The 22,569-nt window shown below is 32.4% G+C and overlaps 1 protein-coding gene across 1 annotated transcript in view; it reads left to right on the forward strand.

The window, feature by feature from the left end:
• Positions 1–2,567: 2,567 nt before the first annotated feature.
• Positions 2,568–22,569, forward strand: part of LOC130630025 (dedicator of cytokinesis protein 7-like) — a 45,706-nt gene continuing 25,704 nt past the window's right edge. Inside the window, exons 1-5 of the mRNA XM_057443422.1 lie at positions 2,568–3,570; positions 13,268–13,376; positions 20,320–20,504; positions 20,576–20,647; positions 20,879–21,064. Of these exons, the coding sequence (XP_057299405.1) occupies positions 3,518–3,570; positions 13,268–13,376; positions 20,320–20,504; positions 20,576–20,647; positions 20,879–21,064 (605 nt within the window). The 5' untranslated portion in view covers positions 2,568–3,517. The remainder of the gene's footprint in view (positions 3,571–13,267; positions 13,377–20,319; positions 20,505–20,575; positions 20,648–20,878; positions 21,065–22,569) is intronic.

Here is a 22,569-nt window from a genome sequence, read left to right on the forward strand (position 1 = left end):
CTTTGCAGGGACGTTTTCTCGTAATTTTAGAATGATATACGCAACTTTAAAGCTTTATATGTACGTTTTCCTGTTATTTTAGAAAGAATACAGCAACTTCTTAAAGAAAGGAAAAGTTTATATTTCACAAGTTTATATTTAACAAATTTATTGGTTTTTAATTAGTTAATTCATTTCAGAATTTGTTTCAATAACGTCATCCACCTTTAAGATTGTATTACATTTGATTAATTTGACAATCATATCAAATCGTTTCACACTTTTTTTTAAAAATCGTTCCAAAATCGTTTCAAAATCGTTTCATTTTTCGTAGTAAATTATAATCGTTTCGTAAAAAAAATATGAAACATTTAATTCGTTTCATGATACGATTATGAAACGATGTAAAAAAAATAATAAAACGATGGCCATGTACGATGAAAATCGTTTCAATTCGTATCAAAAATAAAACGATCTTGGAGACGATCCCTTAGCTATAATGTGTCAAAGTGTCCAAAAATGATATTTTTGATACTGATTCTGACTTAGTAGTGAAAAGAATCTCAAAAAGGACTTGTGCTTTCAACTAGCTTCAACTATTGTATGTTGTGTGGTTTTGTACCAAAGTTTTGAGTGGCACAAAACAAAAACACCTAATGTGGGTGTATACATTTGCAATGAGCTGTAATTTTCGGGTTTAATACAAATTAACTTATTATATCTTATATGCTTCATCCTTGACTGAAAGGTTGGCAAATTAAACAATTCATCCTTGACTGAAATTAAACAATCACAAATAAAATTATTTAAAGCAACAGCTAGCTAGCTCCCCTCAAACCCAGACGTTAAAAACGCTGTAAATTTTTTGTTGGCGTGGACGATTTTCCTCACAAACAATTATTTATGTGATAAGGAAGACAAGACAGTTATATAAAAAGAAACATGTTTCTTAATTGTCATGAAATAACTCCATTAGTTTTTGTCCCAGCATGGCAAGAAATTCTAAATGAAAGGGTTTGGATAAACACAATTAAAAAAGAGTAAAACTTAATTATAGTGTTTTATTCAAGCAAAATATATATTCACAATTTTAAATAAGTGTACAATACTGCTTGAATATAACTTTACATGTACCTGAGTTACATGTAACATGCATGTTATTGTTTAAAAGTGTTAAAGATTGCGAAGGCTATTGAAATATTTCTTTTTAAAAAAAAGAACGAAATAACACGTTAGAAAGGTTAAATCATTATGTGTATTGATTTATGTTTTTGTAAAATCATGTTCATGCTAAAAGTCATTGCTACCTGTTCTGTTTTGTTTTATTTTGAATACAGTTTCGATGTCGTGTGTGCAGCTTAAAATATAGGCTTCAGTATATATGTATATATATATAAAAATAAAAACATAAAAAAATACAGTCATGCTCGCTGAATTTAAATCAATGTCACTTTCATTGTGTTTTTTTTATTTAGATACTTATTCATGCTATTTTGGCATCACGCCAAACAGTTTTCTTCTGATCCTCACTAACAGAATAAATATTAAATAGCACATATATAATGTGTTCCACTTTAGCCACATTTAAAGGTTCTTTAGTTATCACGTGTCCGTTTTTAGCAATACTTGTGACCTGAAAGCCGGAAAATCTGTCGCATTAATCTTTTCAGAACGCGTTCTGTTTTTGATGTTGAAAATTTCCATGCTGCTCAACATTCAATTGTTTTGCGCGGTAATGTTCATGCAGGAGATCCTTTAAAATACTTTAAAGCTGTATCTGGACAAGTTATACCCTGAGGGGCATCGATTTCAACAAAATAATAACCCGAAGCACACATCCATTCTTGCAAGAGATTTTATGAAAAAGAACGATATAAATTACTGGTCTACACCTGCTGAAAGTCCACATCTTAGCCCAATAGAGATGTTGTGGTTTGAATTAAAGCTGTATCTACGTTGGCGTGTCAAAGCGTTGAAGAAAGGAGAATTGGTCAATGGCATTAAATTTTTTGGAGAAATGTAACTGTATAGCTAAATGTAATAAATACATTGATCATTTGTATAAAGTCAATTGTCTGGACATTAAAACAATGTTTTTATTTTGTTTGTTTCAATTTTCCGGAGGCCAGTTGCTTGTGCGATTTTTTAAGAGTTACGTATATTTTGTGTGGAAAATATAACATTTAGCTTTGTGTGAATAAAAATAGAATTGCATGCACGCTTTCGTAAAACACGAGCATCAGATAACATAACATTTCTAAACGAACAATTCAACATTGCTGTTTGTGAGTAAAAAATTAAAAAAGCTTTGCTAAATTTTATTTTATTACATTGATCTATTGACGACTATAGCAATTAAATACAACAATTGAACACACAAAGTTAACATGAGCTAATAAAATTTTGCAAACAAGACATGAACTCTATTGTTTTTGACATGCAGAAATAGCTCATGTATTTAAAAATAGGTAAATAATGACAATAAAAGTTCTGATGTTACCAAAAGCGAAGGTGATAACTATCGCGTACATGTAAAGTTACATTCGAGCGGTGATACATATACCATTTATGAAAAACATCAAGCAAAACGTTTATATCGTTTATATCACAATCTATTTAATCAAAGACATACACAGAGTGTCGTCTTATTTGCTTTCTGCATAATTGGCTATACATTTTTGCGATGTGCAGCTGTGTACCTGTGCATGCACTTAAGGAGTGGAGGGTTTCATAAATGCGTACCTTCACATTTTGACTATCTATATTCCCATATATTTACATTTTGATGTTTTAAAAATGTCTTGATTAATTTTATTAAAATAAGTCTAGAAATAGATTAAATTCTCTCACTTACTGTAAAGATTTCACAAAATAAGATATTTTTGCAAGTGCTTAAAAAAATACGATCTCACAATATCCTTTATGAAAATTTATTTTGTTTTAATTTTTAGACCTTTTTAAATCAATTTCTTTAAAAGTTGAGGGAGGGTCAGGGCAAAAGCATACAGGGAGGAGGCAATTTGTTACCTATAGATAGATAGATGTGCATATTTTACATGGCTAGCCTCACAAATATCAAGGGATACACCCTGTTTATTATTTCCAGAAGGGGCCATGGCTTAGATGAGGAGTCCTAGAGTATTTAATGCTCACTTTAAGCTATGCAGACCCAATGAGGGTCCGTGCTCTACCAGACAACTCCCTGCAACATCCAACAGCCCACACATTGTGCCATCTCCCCAATTTCCCTCGCCTGAGGCTATGGTAACATTCACTTGCCCATATTAAATCGCCGCCAAGGGGAATCGAACCCCAGTCTCCCGCACAAGTTAGAGTTATAACCACTAAGCTACGGCTCCATGTATAACCACTAAGCTATGGCGCATATGTACTTAAAGATGCCCTTCCCCTATTTTAATTGTATTATCTGTTTGTATTAAACCTGCGTATATAATTATATAGATTTTATTTTAACGTGTGTTGGCTGATATTCATTCCTATTTTATAGTTGTGATAATGTAATAACAGCAGATTTTCCATGATGGCTAATCAAGTTGGCAGAGAACGGGCTTTTGCTCAAAGGATACAAAGGTACCTTTTTTCATGAGAGTTTTGTGCAAGTTTACTTTTTATGCATCTTTTTTTTGGTACCTAGGTTTAATGTACATTTAATTTTTGTGGACCCCCTACGGGTATTATAGAAAAGAGAAGCTAAATGAACAAATCTCTTAGACTTACAACATATTAACTTTTATTTTACATCAATGAATAGTTTTGTATGACTTATAGCCACTCAAAAGCTTACTCAATCTAGGATTACGGCAACAAGACAATACAATTTCTGCATTGTTATGCATGTAATTATAAAAAAGAAATAACCTACTTGCCATGCAATGGTTGAACAACACTTATATGCCTATCCACTTTGATTTCATGGCTTTGATTGCCCTCTTTTATTTGCCTTTTGATTTGTTTGGAATACCATGTTTGTGCTTTCCTTTGTCAAAAAAACATGCAGCTTCGATTTACTGACCAATCAAGAGGTTGGAAAATATTTGTCATACTTTACAGATCAAAACACACCCACCTAATCTAATTAATAAGAATACCTAATTAATAAGAATAAATATGAATTTTCCTCACAAATCAAGTGGTTTTGAAATCCACTTATTTCAAAATTCATCCGATATTGGTCAAAGTAGTTGACCGGAACACATCAGAAGTTCCTTACCATCTTTTCTTTCCACTTTTCGAACCTGCTTCAAGAGACTTGATTACTTTGGTTTCTTCCCTTGAAGTAATACCAGGTTGATTACCTTGCAAGGGTACAAGACATACAACAATTAAACAAACAGCGTTATGAGTCAAATTAACAAACGTATAATTACGAGAATGTAGAAGCTATGTTTCAAATTGAATAATTTAGAACATAATTTCCAACATAGAATTGAAGACACTGCATTGGATTTGGATTTTGTTAAATAAAATTATAGAGACTATGGTAAGCAATGAACTATGAGCGCTTTTGGAAGTGGAAACCGAAAATTGGTCATGAATAACATCTGAAACATAAAGAAGGAAACATCACAATCCCTTCATAATGGCCATCAAAATAAAAACTTTAAAAACATTGACACTACTGCTGACACTACTGCTGAAGAAATTAGTGCGAAACAAGATGCAGAGTTACACCAGAAGAAAATAAAATAAGAAATGAAACTGATAATTTTTTTATGAATATTTTGTATTATAGTTTTTACTATATTGCTGCAAATATTAAAAAAATTTGATTAATGAAGTATGATAGTGATTAGTTAACAAGTTAGACCACCTCCAACTGAAACTGGTTATAATTTTTTAAACGGAAGACAGTGTAATACTAAATGAAGGCTTCTACAAGAATCGAATCAAGTAGGTAATTGTAAGATGTAGGGGTAAGGGGTAGCTGCTATCTTAATTAAGATCTGTGCCAGAACACACCTTGTCCTCTTACCATGTTGGTACAGTACAAATTGACTTTAAAGTTAATTAAAGCTCCGACTAGACACAATTTATGTGAAATATACTTTAGGCTCTGTTTTTAGAATTTTATATAATCAAATCCTTCAAAGAATTAAGAAACTTCAAACAACAGCCTGCCTGCAGTTAGTACAAAGGAAAAACAACTGAAATTTAGTTTCTAAGAGTTTTCTGTGCTGACAATTGTGATCTAAAATTTGCTGAAGTAATCAATTTTACTTGACTCTCTGTAACTATCTCAAACTGCCAACCCAAATAAATATAATTTTGAATTTAAACTAGTGTAGTCAAATACAGGTCTTTGTATGAACCCATACTAACCAGTTTTGGAAGCCATTATTAAAATGGTAATATAAAAACATAAACAAATAAAAAACATTTTCATAGCACACAAAAAATAGAAAAAGTGGCTCACTTAAAACCATCTTTTTGTTTCAATTCACATAAACAATAATTCGAATTTGTTTTGTGTACTTATAATATTTTAAAATCGAATGGTCTTGAATTCAAAAAGTATCAAAATCGAACATGCGTTTTTTTCTTCCTTGGTGCCTCGGGAAGAATAGCAACTTAAATATAGCTTTGTTCGTTTTGTTCACAAAGGAATATTTATTTGCAGACCAGATACAGTCAGGTAAAGGGCACAGACCTCGCAAGCTTGGTATGTACTTTTGACCTCGGGCTTTGTATTTTACAGTACAACATCAAAACCGGTCAGTATCTAAAGAAACAATGATCTTTCCAATGGTGAAACTATCTATTTTTCGAAAGGGAATATTGACTTTATCCAAATAACTAACTTTTTTTTTCTAATCGGTCTTTCACACCTTTAAATTGAATAGGAGTTACGAGTGAATGTTTTTTAACACTATCATCCTTTTAAGTTTAATTTTTCAAAATAAAAAAATCTTTTATATTTCCTTTTCGAAAAGAAATGACCATCTGGAAAAAAACCACCTCAAATCTTTCATTTTTAAAAATTTCAACCGTTCGTGTGTTTTAAAAAACAAATTTGCTTTGATTTCTATGGTATACTCACGTCACGTCTTTGTGAATAATAAAATTTCAAAAGACAACCTTCTGAATATTCATCCTCACGCAAGTGTGAAAGTAGCACCATCATCAATGAGTATGCTTGAAAGGTGTGATATTTAAAAAATCTTTAAAACAGTTTTTCGTAGTGTTTTTTTTGTATAACATCTATTACATTTCAAATCTCGTTTACAAAACTACAAAAGCTCTACAAGGGAGAGTGCTACTGTGCTGAAGCCAACATGTTTATCTAAAACATTGCTTCCTTGCTTAGCAATAAGGGTAATGTATTTGCACCACACCTGTGGATAACATCACGCTTTGTCCAGCAATTATTACTTTAACTCTCCATCATTCAATGTGTTCAGATAACATTGCAACCAATCATCGCCACAAACTGTTTTGGTACACCCAGAGTCAAGTATCGCCATGCTTAAAGTTTCTCCAACAAAATTTGTCATGCATTCTTCAATAAGGGCTACCTGAACTTCATCTGGTGCTTGTTTTGTTTTGTTTTTCTGTCCCGACGTGTATCGGAGCATGACTTTGCCCAGTGAAAAACTGATCCACAGATAGCACATCTACTAGGCTCACCATTTCTATCTAATGGGTTCAATCTTCTATTCCCATCTGCAAATTTTTGGGTATATGTTCTTCTGTTGTCTCTAGATCGACTTTGAGTTTTATTTTGTCTGTAGGTAGCTCCATAGTAAATGTCTTCAGTCTTCTCGATTTTGATATCATCACTACCTTGACCAGTCATAAAATTTGAAGGATCTCTAAAAATCTTTTTTAGCTGCTCTTTGGCTTTGGTGTATTTTAGTTCTGTTAAAGTTGCTCTAATAAGCTGCTTATGACTTTCCGAAATATTTGAACTGTTAATGAAACGATAAGCTTAAACTCCTTCAGGTAATTCCATATCGTAATTCTTGAGCTTGTTGTATAGTCTTTCAAACTCAATAATATAATCATTCGTTGTCATTGATGAAGGTCTACAAAATTTTTCAAACTTTTCATATGCTTCATAAGCTGAATGATGCGAGTCCTTAAGATACAAGGAGTCTAACTTCTTCACCAGTTCCTTAACACCATCATCAGAACTTAACACTTCAAGTTCCCTCTCTAAAATTGCTTCTCATGCTTCAGGGGCGGATACAGGATTTTTTATCTCCTTAGGCGGATTTGAGAAGCGAAGCGAAGCCGACGCGCAATTTGTGCGTTGCAAAAATTGCTCGTGATAAAACAGCTGGGGGTCTTGGGGGGCGCTGTAAACCCCCCAAGTGGCGGATACAGGATTTTTTTCTCCTTAGGCGGATTTGCGAAGCGAAGCGAAGCCGACGCGCAATTTGTGCGTTGCAAAAATTGCGCGTGATAAAACAGCTGGGGGTCTTGGGGGGCGCAGTAAACCCCCCAAGTGGGGTCTGGGGCGAAGCCCCAGAAGCTTTAGCTTATTTATCTATTTCAGCACTCAAAAATGCAGCAGACAGGACCTTCACATGTCCATTTCTTATATGTTATTGGAAAAAAAAACAACCATAAAATTCATAAATAAAAGCCAAATAATGTTTTCAGAAAAATTAAGGCTAAAATTAGCCAGCCAGCAAAATTTCTTCTTTCTTCCAGATTCACATCCAGATAAATGAAATCCAAAAATAACATTTTTTAAAGATTAGAGGATTAAATTAATAATCCAGTCAAAATCTTCTTTCTTCATTCAAAATCTTCTTTCTTCTTTCTTCCAGCTTGCACATCAGGTAATATAACCAACCATGAACAAAATGAATCTGTCATGAAATGAGTCAAATTGATCAATTGTCAAAACCAACCAATGAATAAATGAATGAACAACAATCAAAACTGAAAATTTTAAACTAAATTTCAGTACACCAGGTCAACATGAAGCATAAAAAAACATACTCCTTTCCTTTAATTTAGCAACTTTTTTTCGAAAAGATCCAACATCATTTTCACAAACATAAACCATTTCAGGTTCTGTACTATCAACAGTGGAACAATTTTTGGAAATTGTGCTAATACTGGAAGTTATAGCAGGTGATTCATATGTTTTAACTATAGGTTTTGTTAAGAAATTAAGTTTTGTCTGTAATTTACCACCTACACACATATTACCGTCAGTAAATACTTTTTTAGGAAAACATAATTTAAGTGATTGATCAGTCTTTCGTTTTAAAGAAGAATGAACGAGAGGCACGAAATGGTTGGACTGAAATTTTGAAGATAACATAAAGCCTTCATAACAAAACATTATGTGTAGATCAGCCTTCATTGAAACATGCTTACGGGGAATTATTTTTTGGTTCATACAAACCTTAAACTTTTCCTCTCCAATATCAGGGTAATATGAGAATATAATTCTCCCTGTAACTGAGGACAAAGCTAAAAGGCAAAGGAAACTTGACCAGTTTTTGTCATTTAAATTTAAGACAGCTTCCTCTTTTATAAGCTCTTCCCCCTCTTTATCGCTGTCACAAGCAACATGGGAAACACAGAAAAATAGAATATTTTTCAGAGAACTGAAAGAACCTCTCTGCTCTTGAAAGATGGAAGAAAATAGAGGATGATTGGAATAAAAATTTGGGAAGAGAAAAAGTTCCAACGATACCAGAAGTCGTAGCAAGTCCACCAACATATTGTTACTTCCCAAACACAAGGATGCTGAACTGTATAAACAATTTCCAGAAGCTTCAGATCTACAAAAGTGAACATAAAAAATTTGTTCACTTCACTCTACTGCAAATCTACAACAAGAATAACAGCTGGCTCTATTATTGTCATTAAATAGTCTCGATGACCCAAATAGAAATTTTTTGTTTATTGTAGTGAACCCCCTTTTGTTTATTGTTTAAAAGCTTATTAGCGCTTTGTCACCACAATACAATTAATTTATTTTTAAACATTCCTTAGGGATTATCAACAAAAGTAAAAATAGATAGTTACCTCAAAGCGACGAATGCTTTCTCTTTTGCATACCCAGGAATAAAATGTTCAACACTGAAATTTCTGCTTAACAACTTTTTCTCAATCTTTCTCCAATGATCTAATGTTCCAAAATCAGGAAACTCTGTTATTTTATCTTTCAATATCTTATAAAGACTTTTACATTCGCAAATATCATTGCTTTTTACAGCAAGCACAACCCGATCCCGCAAGCTCCCATCAGAAGACATGTTGGATCAGAAAGAACTTCAGAATTGCAGTTGGCCGAAGCTGGCCGAACCCATTAAACAGACCGGCTACCGCGAGGCAATAACAATAGGAAGAGTAAATTATTCCTACGCACCCATCCCCTAATATCAATCTTTCTTTCACCGTAAATTTCGACTAAAGAGAGTCCAAAAGTCCACACTTCGGCGAGATTCTTTTTACGTCACAAATTCTTTTGTTTTAACCAGAGTCCAAAAGTCCACACCTCGGCGAGATTTTTCTCGACGTCATAATTCTTTTGTGTTTCTTTTGTTTAAGAGAGTCCAAAAGTCCACACCTCGGCAGCCGCCGAAGTCGACTGTTTTTACGGCAGAAAACAAAGGAATCGAGAGAAACAAAGTCAGCGAAATGCGGCAAAATGTAGTTCGACTACCGTAAGAACCATAGTACTTCGGCAAAGCACATCGAAGGAGAGTCGAGCCTCGGCAAACACTCCTGAGTGGTGATAAGAATATTACCTCGGATCCTGGGCGCAAAGGAATCTTATTAAACGCTTATAATAAAAATTATGCGTTGCTTTAAATCAATTTCTATATTTAGATACACATGATTTTCTCATTGGCAAAATTTCTCCTTAGGCGAGTGCCGAAGTGGCCGAAGTCTAAATCCGCCCCTGTGCTTGACCAGTCAAAGTCAAAAAAATAGCAGGTGCCTGCTTCTTCTTCTCCAATGAAGTAAATAATTGGCCATATCTGTACTTCTTTTTTCCAGTTCTCATAACACATTAGTGTTATCACCAAGTGTCGGTGGGGCTTTGTAGGGTGCCATCTTTAAAAGGTTAGTACACCCTCTGCTACCAGTGTTAAAAGGCGAAATATGTGACTAACCTGATAATCGTTGTAGCTCTGACTTGGGTTTAACACAACAATCATTAAACACAACAGCAACACAACAGCAACGCAACGTTGTACCAATGTATCAGATCTGCACCAAACAGAACAAAAACCCCATCCAACACTATTGTAATTAGTTATACTGTCTAAACACGAACAGTAGCTTAACAGATATTATAAAGGTTAATTGATTAACATAAATTTTGTGGGTAAGCTTGTATAAGCCCTATATGTTTACTCACAAAATTTGATTGCAAACCGACATACAGATCCCGAGTTATTGAGTTGTCAGCACAAAAATAAGAGGCCTAGGACGAGCAAACAAGTGTCATTTTGGCAAAAAAATTTATGTTAATCAATTAACCTTTATAATATCTATGCCTTGATAAAGTTTGAATGCACACCCCTTAACAGGTCTAAATTTACAAAGATGAATAGAAATTTCCAAATTTGCTATTACTGAAATATGACATCATAATTCATGCAGAATAATTAATTCTGAAAATAATTCTGAAATTCTTTAAATGTGAATATCTTGAGAACAAAGAGAGCTTTTCAAGAAATTTAAAAAGACTTGTTAGCTAACTTTTTAAGCTCTATAATATAAGTCCAACATCATTTTATACCTGGGGTTCCCTTTGAGCAATATGATAAATGTTCTATCACTTCAACTTAGTCGTTTTCACGTATTAATGTATGTTAATCATATCGTAATTTATTGCTTAAACCAGTTTGTGACAGAAATTGAAAATGCATTAATTTTGATATAATTGACTGGAAGACAATCGTCTTATTCCCAATTCTAAAATAGGCAAAACAGGCTTCTCAGCATCCATGTGACACTAATAATTATTATGATAAAAAAGCAACTTAATAGATCAACCAGAAGTATATGAATACTTGGTGTAAAGTTGGATTGTCATCTGAACATGAATTGTCACTTTCAATGGCTCTTACAAATAAATCAGCTTACACCTCAATTCACTAAAGAAAATAAGACATAAGATGTCCCCTCTTGTTGCTAAAGCCATCTTTAATTCGATGATACACCCTCTATATTTCTACTGCTGTACTGTGTTCGGTGGAGGAGTATAATTTGTGTCCCTTTTTCAACGAGCAAAAACCATCATTAAAAGTCTTAAGAAAGGGTTAACATTCGATTCTCAGAAAAAACAAGAAGTTGCTGTTGGTGTATTTAAATGGGATAATGGTTGAATAGACATGATGCAGAAGAATTTGAGTTTAGATCCAACACAGTCTAGATCAGATTGGAAGGGTTATTAATATACCCTGTCCAACCCATGCTAGCAAGGAAAATAGACATTAAGCTGAGACTGAGGATGATAATGATGAATGGTTATAGCAATCATTGTGAACTTGCTAAACATAAAATTAACGCAAGAGGAAACTAATGAAATCAAGACTACCTATAAATCATACTAAAGCTGGTTGGCAGCTCTCATACTGCTCTTGATCTTTAAAAGTCTGAATTTGTATTTAAAGGATCATTCCACTGTAATTTGTTTTTATTTAGTAGTTTTTTCATTGACCTAAGTGTTCCGATATGATTTTGGCTAAGTTTTCCTTTTAATTTGGTAATGTTTTCTCACCTTGTAGATTTTGGTTTGTAGTTTATTTCTATCTGTTTGTTTATTATCAGATTTTTATCTGGGAAAGTGGAATAATGATTTAGAAATATGTGGTGGTAGCCAAGAAATACAAGTCAATAAAAATCAAATAATAATAACTTGCAAAGATACACTTTTTTTTTCTTATTAGAAATACTGCAAGACTTGCATGGTATCCACCATGTTTAACAAACCATATCAGGTTTCAGTTTATTGTACAATCTCAGGACTTTTGTCTTACATTTTGAGTTGTGTATGAATACAATGGTTATTGAATGAAGCAAAAACGTTTGTGTTTTTGTTCAACAGATTAAAATTCAGGGTGAACATAATTATGGCTATAGAAGGAAATTTATTTTTTGTTATAAAATATTTTTTGGCCATGTGAAAGATTCTATCCTGTTTTGTTTCATTATACATTTTGAGATCATTGAGGGTTTTCAATTTTAAATTTTGCCTGGTTAGATGCTTTTTATGTAAGTCAGATGTCAAAGATGCGTTACCTTTTGTATTGTCATAGTTGTAGCTAGTTGATTGTGCTGTTTGTGTGTGTTTACCTGATTTGAAAACTCCTGAATTTCACTCCAGAAAATATTGTATACATTTTTATAACTGCCACCCACTTTTGCTCATGGTTATGAAAATTGTAGCAAGATAATTGGATCGAGTTTGTTCATGCAGAGTTTCAAACCTATCAGATCATTTAAATTGTGGCAACATAAAGTAGTAGAAACCACCCTAAATAAAATAAAACTAAAAATAGCCAGACTGCAAGTTGTTCACAGGTATACAATGGAGTATACCATACAGCCTATACCACGTTCTATGCTTTGTTTAATGCTACAGCAACCTTACAAATTTTTATGTTAACAATTGCCAAAGGTAATCATTAAAGACTGAATAGATACATCAAACTTTGAAGTGGGAAGACATGACTGTTACATGGTGTGGAAAAACTTGTGTTTTATATGTACAATTTTATTTAACCCTAAATATATAGGGCTTTTCTGAGGCTAAAAGACCTAAATGAAATATATCTTGGTACATGTGTTTGAAGTTCCTAAGAGCTAAATAAAAGTTACATAAAGATTTTACATAATATCAGATATAATCAAATGCCTTACAATTGAAAATCTGATCTTCAGAATTCAATAAAATCAGGAAATCTGGCTAGCCCCATGTCAAAACTTTGAGCGTTTCCCTTTGATGAATAAAGATATGTTGTAAGTTTTAAGCTCCCTGGTTTATCCCAACGGAGGTTTTTGCATTATACCGATTACAGCAATTTGATAATAATTTAAGACATAGTTTTCAGTAATAACCAATATCTAAATTATGTGAGGTACGAGACCAAAAAGATTGACAGGCAAGTGTGTAATAGATACATGAAAAGTCAGTAGGTGTGCAAGCTATGCCGCATAGCAAAGAGTTATTTACACCCCCTCCCCCCTCCTCCCCCCCACAGGTATCTTCTATTTCTAGTGTATTTTGGGTTTGGTACTGTATTGATGTTTGTAGAAATAACAAGATTTTATTTTTTCTTTACACCAGCCGTAATTCACAATCACCACTGGCTTCACAACAAGCTGGAGATCGTAGATCTCAAATTTCAAGATTGTCTTTAACAGAAATACAGAATATAGCAAACAACGTCCCTGCTGTAAGTTTCTTTTTTTCTTAAGAAGATATGTTTTTAAACATTTAGTAAGTCTGTGACAATGCTTGACACTGAAAATTTGCAAATGTGAGTTTTGAGGTTGGATTTGTTGCCCTATCCAAAATAAAGTAATCAATAATATACAAGGGGCATAGCAGCTGTGAAACCTGCATAACTATAGGCCCCCCTGACGGTTTTTTTTAATAACTCCTTAATACTATGTTGCATAGCTACGATACTTACTGAGTTTCAATAATTATCTATTAGACACCTGCATGCCTAATTTTTAGGCCCCATACCTTTCAGAGGCTTTGATATTGGCTGTTACTTGAAACTATAAAACCCCTATAATGGTGAAAATATAATAACTCTTGTTAGGATTATCTTTAGAACTTGAAACTTACAACACAACTTTGTTTCATCAAGAAGAATGATTCTGCATCTTTTGGACACTTGGTTAATCCGATTTCCCGTTTTTTCTCGGATTTGGGGGCATTTTTAGACAATTTTTCATGTGATCCATGAAAAAACCAGAAAATATGTTTAACAACATTTATTTAGCTGTTTAAAACTTCAAACAGAATGTAAAAATTCGCTCTAGAACTAAAGTAATTGAATTTTAAGCAGATAGTGCCATTTCAAAGAAATTTCAAGCTTTTGATGATGTCACAGAAAATGTGCTGACGCAAACAAAAATTTAGTGCTGCCATTTTGGTCCTTTTGTGACGAACTATAAGTGTGGTAAGTTTGATTCAATTTGGAGAAGCCTGTGGAATGTTATTAAGGGGGAAAAAACCTGGACCAAATAGCTAGAGGTTCCTGGAATATTTCCGTTGATTTGATGTATATAAAATTAAAACTTACTGTAATCATAATGCAAATAACATTCTTCTCTTCCAGTCCACATAATCCAATTAAATCATAATCCACTTTAAATTCTTTTAAAGTCAAACTAGAAGTTTACATGTGCAGACTGAAAGTGTAGAATATTCATACCTGCAATGCCAGTGGTGTATTTAAGCAGAGTTGGAGTATTTAAGCAGAGTTGGAGTTTCTTTATTCTCTTTAGAAGATATTTATGAATCTCAACCACCTAAATAAACTTTTATGTCAATTGTTTAGAAAATTCTGAAGATTTCAGGGAATTTGATAACATGTGTGTATCGATGTGTCACACACAATAAGAAATATTAGATAAATGTAAAATAGCTGTTTGAAATTATCGTTCATTGCTAAGGTTAAGCTAAATTATTCCTATATCTCTTGCAAATTTGTCACTGCACAAATTTTAACTATGTAGTAAATCAGGGACTTTGCAGATATGTGATCAGTGTTGTTTTGTTCTGTTTAGATGATTCGCTTCTAGATAAAGGAAGCAAGCAAAAGATTTAATAACGACCAAGAAAGCTTGGCTTGTTCCTAGGATTTCATATTTAGTCAGCATTGTTTTTTTGTTTTTTTTATGATGCAAGAGGATGTAGAGCAGCCTTAGTTCCTAGGGTTTTTATGATCTAAGAAGCCCTGTATATGATATTGTTGTTTTTCGATTTTATTATTATTGAAATTGGTTACCTAGGTCTTGCCAAGGGAGGTCCCAGTGCAATTAAAGTCCCATTTGTGATACTCTTCTATTTTTTACCGCTTCTATTCTAGAGTCTTGTCAATTGAGTTAAAAGGTAGGTTGTATGAGGCCTGTGTAAGAAGTGTTATGTTGTACGGTAGTGAGACATGGGTGGTGAAGCAGGAAGATCTTGACTGTTTAGAAAGGAATGATATGAGAATGGTTAGGTGGATGTGTAACGCCAGTCTGAGAGACAGAAAGAGTTCAGATGAGCTAAGAAGCAGGCTAAGTATCTGTAGAATTAAAGATGTTATGCAGATAAGAAGATTGAATAGGCTGGAGCACTTGGAAAGAATGGAGGGGAATAATTGGGTAAGAAAGTGTAGAGACTTATAGTTCCAGGGGCAAAGCCCAGAGGCAGACCAAGAAAGACTTGGCAGGAGGTTATAAGGACAGACTTGATACAGAGGAAGTTGAGTTTAGATCTAACACAGTCTAGATCAGTTTGGAAAAGGGTCATTAATATACCCCGTCCAACCCATGGTAGAATGGAAAACAGACGTTAAGCCGAGAATGAATGAATGAATGAGCGTATTTTTAGAAATTAATACGAATTGCGTATTTAAAAAATACGCATATTTTTTTAAAAACCGTGTTTCGTATTTTCAAATAATACGGAATTCATATTTTTTAAAAATATTCGTAAATATTCCTATTTTTTTAAAATATGAAATACGAATTTTAATATTTTTCTCTACCACTAGGCTACCAGCTGTGTAAGAAACACCATGCTGAGACTACGAGCTGTCAATTTTTTACTTCAGTGACTTTTTTCTTATGAGAAGTAAGGACTAAAAAAAGGACTAAAATATAATATTAAATCATATTGGATATAATGTTGGGCACCCAAATATAACTGAAAACGACAGAAAAATACCTTATATTGCATATCCATAATTTGTTCTACGTTAGCCACTTACCTTTCTTTTAAAATCATGTTTCTAATGAAAGAAACTATAAAGTTTTTTGACTTTGCTAGCTAGCTATTTTTTCCTAAATGTTGCAAAAAAACATGCCAAATTGTTGCATATTAAACAAAGATTTAAAATTTTTTATTATAATAATAACCTTCTTAAGGCTATTCAGTATAGTATTTTTAACAAAGAGAGTCATGCTGTCTTAGTCCTTAAAACAAATTCCTATTTTACTGTTATAATATTCGCAGACTGTAGCTTGCTTTACTGCCAGAAAAGAATGCTAGAAGATATTGTATCTATTTTGGTAAAATACCATTAAAAAGTAGAAAAATGTAATTATTCATCTCCATATTTTCACAATAAAAGTGGGTATAATTTCTTGTACCTTGACTTCTGAGTTGTCTGTTTATTACATAACTAGTCGATAAGGCCCGTGGAAAAATCCACTGAGGCAGGACAGAAATTTTGATGACGTCATTAACCCATCCACTAAAAAAAGCTGATCAAGAAAATATATATGATCATGTGCTTTTGATCAGCGGTTAATGAGATATAAGGGTTTAAAATATTTGCTGACGTCAGCAATGGCCCGCCAAAACCAAAAAATTTTTTTTTAGAAATTTCTATACCTGTTTCCTTCATCGTATGGATCTTGATACGCTGATCAAGAAAATGTATAGGATTATGTACTTTTGAGAAACGGTTGCAGAGATTTTAAGGTTTGAAAGTTTTTTGATGAAGTCATCAACCCATCCATTCCGAAACGGATTTGGGGACCCAGGTTTGGGAAACTTACCCAAATTGGTCCTAGGTGGTCCCTAGTTACCAAGGCGGTGAAAAATCATTAACGTCACTACCTCGTTTCCAAGTTATTTGGCCTCAAATTTTTAGGTGCACTGTAATGGCTTCATTAATTTAATATAGGATATTGACGTTAAAGCAATGTTATTGACGTCGCGCCGTAATGTCAGAAAATTTAACATATTAGACATGCATTTTTCGGCGACATCAAAGAAAAATAAACATATCAACTTTGCTTGTTACAGACATACGGAGCTGGTGTATTATTATATAGATGTTATTCCAAGAGAGTAACATCGATTTCTGAGATCTTACTCAAGCCTATTTGTAGCCCCTTTAATCACTATAACTGACTAAATATTAAGAAAAATAGAGAAATGCTTTTGAACTTATTGAAGATGAAGTTCAGTATGCACTTTTTTAATAAGCTATAATCCAGCACTTTAAATTGTGTATTTTTTCTATATTTAGTTGCTCTATAAGAATTTTGTTTGCTTTAAAATTTTACTTTTGCAGCTATAAAAAGCAGTTGCTTTAAATTTCCTAGTTCACGAAAACGTAAGAAATTGAACACGTGTTTTAACCCTTAAACTCAGTCTTTCTAATTCCTCAGAAATTTTTTTTTTAATTTTGTATTGCTCCCTCAGAAAATTATTTTTAATCTTGCGGTCTTTCCTAGATTTTTTTTTAATTTGTGTTGTTTTCTCAATAATTATTTTATAAATTTTGTTTTCTTTCCTGACATGTACAATTAAACCTTGTGTCTTTCTTACATTTTGGTGAACATGTGAATGTAAAAAAATAAAATTATGAGAATTTTCCAAAGTTTGCAAAATTTCCTGTTAATACATTCTTCGTTTATAAGAATTAAAAACTCACAATGTACCACTCCACCTATGTGTTAGCAACTAGAGGAAAGAAATAATTGACATTGATAACATTGATAATTGATAACATTGAACAGTGTAGAAATTAAGATAAATGCATCATTGACATTTCCATTTCATATTATATAATAAGAAAATTTCAAAAGTAAACAACTAACAAAGGCTTTGTTCACAACATAAAAATTAAAAATGTCACACATTGTATGACTAAAAGGTGAGATCTCTTTGCTGTTATAGAGAATAACTAGAGCTTTATAGAAAAAACAGCTTCTTACAAGAAAAACCACATTAACGAGGAATGCAAAAATTAATGGTAAAAATATTCAATACTCTTCATAATATATATATGATAATTTATAACAACAATGGAGAAATAAAAATTAAAAAAAAAACATATATTTCCTGATATGATATATTAATACAAATTTTCCAAGGTTTAACTTGTGCTACATACTTATAATGAAAACCACATCAAAAGTATTTCTAAAGACTGACGAGTTTGTACAGTGAAAAAAGAAGAAGCTTAATTTTATTTATATTACTATATAATTGAGGAGCAGATAATGGGAATCGTCAAGTCTTCTGCAGCAAACACTCATTTTCAGCAAGTAACAAATTCAAAGGCATATGTATTGCAAATTTTCACCTAAAATTGGGTATCAAAACATCAAATTTCTGATGTCACCATCATCTGCCTTAGATAACATGACCGATACTGTATTCCTCTTTCAAGAATCAGAAACAAAATGTTGACAAAAAGGTTATATAATTTAACAGGTGTGGAAAAAGTTAGTTTTGAAATGACAAGCCACTGAAAGGCAGTGTACATACTCAAGTTGCCATAACAAACGTCAATTTGACATTTAGAAGTTTGAGTTTTAAGAACTACCTAAAACAAAGAAAATCCCCCAGTAAAAGTACAAAAGAGACCCACAGTGTGGTAGAGGTGAGAGCTCTAATTAATGCTGTTGTGTGTGGCAACTTGAATATGGACACTGTCCCTTAGGTATATTGTGTCAGTGCCTAAAAATTTCTCATACTGCAATTTTGTGCATATACAAAAATCTCTAGTCGTGCATGAATCCTGACTTAGTATTGAAAGAAATCTAACGTAGTTGGGTAAAACAGGACTTTGCTTTCCCCAAGTGTATTGTATGTTGTGCGGTTGGTTTAACATTGTTTTAAATGGCACAAAAACAAAAACACCCTGTAATTTGACTAAATACATTTGCATAAAGCTGTATTCTAAATTAAGTTATTAAATCCTAATACACATCTTTCCCGACTGAAAGGTTGACAAATTAAATGATCACAAGTAAAATTATTTTAAAGAAACCGCTACCTAGCTAGCTCCCCTTAAACCCAGACATGTTTTAGTTTTAAAAAAGCTTTAAATTTTTAACTGGCGTTGACATTTTTCCTCATAAAAAAAATTAATATTCAAGTTGATAAGGAAGACAAAGTGAGTACAAAAACAAACATCACAATATAATCTCATAAGATTTTGTCCCAGCTCAGCCAATCAGTCAAAAAAAAGTATCTAAAATGAAAAGGATCTGGACAGGGCCAAATGTTTACAATGTTCGGTAAAGACTAATTTAGTTTTATTTTTTATGGTGATAACAAAATATATTCACAATTTTAAAAAGACTACATGCAATTTATATAAAACATCAAGGAAACCTTTTTTTGATTAGCTATAACATTTAACATCAGCCATATTGTGCTAAAAGCATTCAAATTATTTTTGGCTATGTAGCCTTATCATTAATCCATTTTTTATTTAGCGATAATTTGTTGTTGTTTTTATCTGATTATCACTAAATAGCTATTTTTATTTATAGTTTATCAAATGCCCTGGAATTTTCACAATTATAAGAATTTATAATACAATTATTCTCAAAAAAAACAGCAACCATGTCAAGTAAAAACACTAATGAGAAATAAACATTGTTTCGAAAAGCAATAAAGGTCAGACTGCACAATGCAGAAGTTATTTTGCATTAATTTATGTTATAAAAATAAAATTTTCTGTGTGAATTGGCCGTCATAAATTATTTTCACCAAACAGGCATCAAGCATAATAAATAATTTCAATGAATTATATTTGCAAATGTGCAGAGGTGCAAAAAAAAAGCACAAATGCAAGAAAAAATACGAATACCATGGTTTGGAAAATATTTAACATATGTAAGTAAAAAATAAAAATGTTACGAGAAACAAAAGTTTAACAATATTCATAACTTTTAAAAACCCTTCCCTCATGCTGTACTCCTAAACGCAATAGACATTTAGACACGCAATAGAGATTTCCTTAAATTTGAACATCTGCTATTTCGAACAAAATTTTTGAGCCCTTGGTGTATCAAACTGTTTTGTTTGCTGATGCTCAAACGTTAGTTTATTTGAACCTATTTTTTGATGCCTTGCAAGTTTGAATTAGCAGATGTTTAATGTATTCGATTTTTGTGCTTAACACACTTCAGCCACTTGTGACATCATCTTTATAGGAGCTTTGTAGCCTCATATTTCTAAAAAAGTGATAAAATGGTATAATTCTCTGGGGAAATTTTAGTTTTTTGGTAGAAATCTAACCATACATAAAACATCAAAAAGTGAATTTTTGTACTCTAACTATTTTTGAGAAATAAGTGGTAAAACTGTTGTTCTACCTTTTTTTGTTGTCTTTTTACTAATAAAAAAACTGCTGCATGTTTTAGGCCACATTTCAAGACATTGTTGATCCTCTTGATTTTGAGGAATTTATCCTGCAACACCAGTCACTTGCTGATGATGACAACTCTGGTGTCACAGTGTTAACAGAATTTCCAACTGATGATATTGAAGTTACGAATATCCCAAGAACCTATAGAACATTAGGTCCACCAGTCCCAGAAGCAGCACAGTAAGTTTGATTTATTTGCCCGTCTGTCACTTTGTTATTTTTGTTTGTTCATAGTATGCCTTGTTTTTTAGTTTGATTCCTGAACCATTGGTAAAAGACTGCATTAAACTTTATACAGATGATTGGTCTATTGTAAATAGAAAGTATGGAAAATTTCCTCTATAATGTATACAGTGTCTTGCCTCAAAATTACCAATAAAGGTTTGTATAGGTTTTAATGTGAAAAATAAAAAAATATCATTGGTAACTGTATTTTTTTCACTATAAGTTACAGTTTGATTGAGACCTAAGCTGATCCAATTTTTCTAAACCGTTGTGAGAATAATCATTGATGCTGGGGAAATGAAAAGTAAAACGCATTTTTTTTGTATAAGATATCAGTTGAAAGGCTTTGGTGGCAAATCCAAACAAAAAGCTCAGAGAACAGACAGTATTGCACAACGTTTGCATAAACATGAATATGAGGTTGATGAACGATCAAAAAATGAACAAGAAGATGTCAAAAATTCTGCTTTGGCCAAAGGAATGGTAGAAACACCACGTGGAAGTTGGGCCTCAAGGTATGTCTTATATTTTCAAGTAAAATACAACTTAAGCTTAATTTTTGCTAATGGATACACAGATGTTTTGCTAATGGATACACAGATAGTTTTTTACATACAGATGCCTTAGCATAACTTTTTGACGTCAGCATGAACTTACTGAGGGAATTAATAGTTAGTTGGCAAACTTTGCCTCCGAAATTTAAAAAATTCCATCACTTTAACCATTGTCTTCATATAGTCATGATTAAGGCTGCCCTGGGCCAATATTGTAAAAATGCATTAACTTGAGTTATTATTTTTGACTAGTTGTTATGGGATGTTTAGACAATTGTACTGAAACGTGTGACATTTTTGGGGGGCATTTTTGAAGCCTGATAGGAATTTTAAAAAAATAAGATTTTCACCAAAAAATGGAAAAATAAATATATGCTATTAATAGTACTAAAACTTAAAGGTTCAAGATGGATATATATATTTGGCACAAATACTGCCATTGATACAGCTGTCTACCCATATTTTTAAAGCGCTATAGCAAGTTCATAATGCACTCAAAAGTTTACTTAGTCACATGCTCGAAGTAAAAAGTCTTAGAAACACAAAACCATCTGAGAATTCTGTGGCTTGCTAGCTGGCTAGGTATTGTCACTTTTAACTAAAATGTAAAATGAGGAATAAAGGTAACTAAAAAGAAATAAAATAGTATGTTAGGGTAAGTTAAGACGTTAAAACAAAAGTACTTTTGGTCCCTGTAGCTAGATAGCTAAAACATCAAAATAAATACAGGTACACGCTAAAACTGAAAGGATGAAAAATAAATGGGTGTTTTTTTAAACCAATTAGTCTAGCTTGTTTTAAAATCAAAACAAACATATATTATTATCAAGGAATTAATAATTGGTTAAATTTGGAACGTATTTTAACATATGCTCTAGCTAAAAAGTTTTCACTATGAGAGGACAGAAATATAATCGGGTTTTTTTATAAGTTTTTACGCTTAGCTTATGAATAATTGTAACACAAATTCTGTTTGTAACTAAAAAGGTGATACATCTACATATTAAAATATTTTACTAGGATACACACAATCAAAACGTTGATTTTTATCTTCCACAATGATATTTAATTCCTGATCAAACTAGATACCATAATTGTTTTTCTTATGTCACCATAATTTCTTTAGAATATTTTTCCTAAAATTGATCATAGTTGAATGACATGCCTCCTCTATATTATTTCTTTATTGTATTAGAGGTATAGCTATACATAGCCAAAAACTTCTTTGTTGTGGGCTCTTAAATTATTTCTTTTCTCCTGATTGGCAAAGAGATACTAATGATGACCAATGTGTGGTAATAGTATTTTCTGTCATTTTTCTCAAAGGCAACCTGATATCCGAAATACCTTTGGCTAGATCGAAAAATCAATATTAAACGGAATGGCACTAATTGACACAAGCAACTTTATTTACAGGGCTCTTTTTTTCCTTGTTTTATATCAGTACTAAATAAATGGTTAATCTG

Source organism: Hydractinia symbiolongicarpus, chromosome 2 (genome assembly GCF_029227915.1).
Source record: "Hydractinia symbiolongicarpus strain clone_291-10 chromosome 2, HSymV2.1, whole genome shotgun sequence".
Lineage (NCBI taxonomy): Eukaryota > Metazoa > Cnidaria > Hydrozoa > Anthoathecata > Hydractiniidae > Hydractinia > Hydractinia symbiolongicarpus.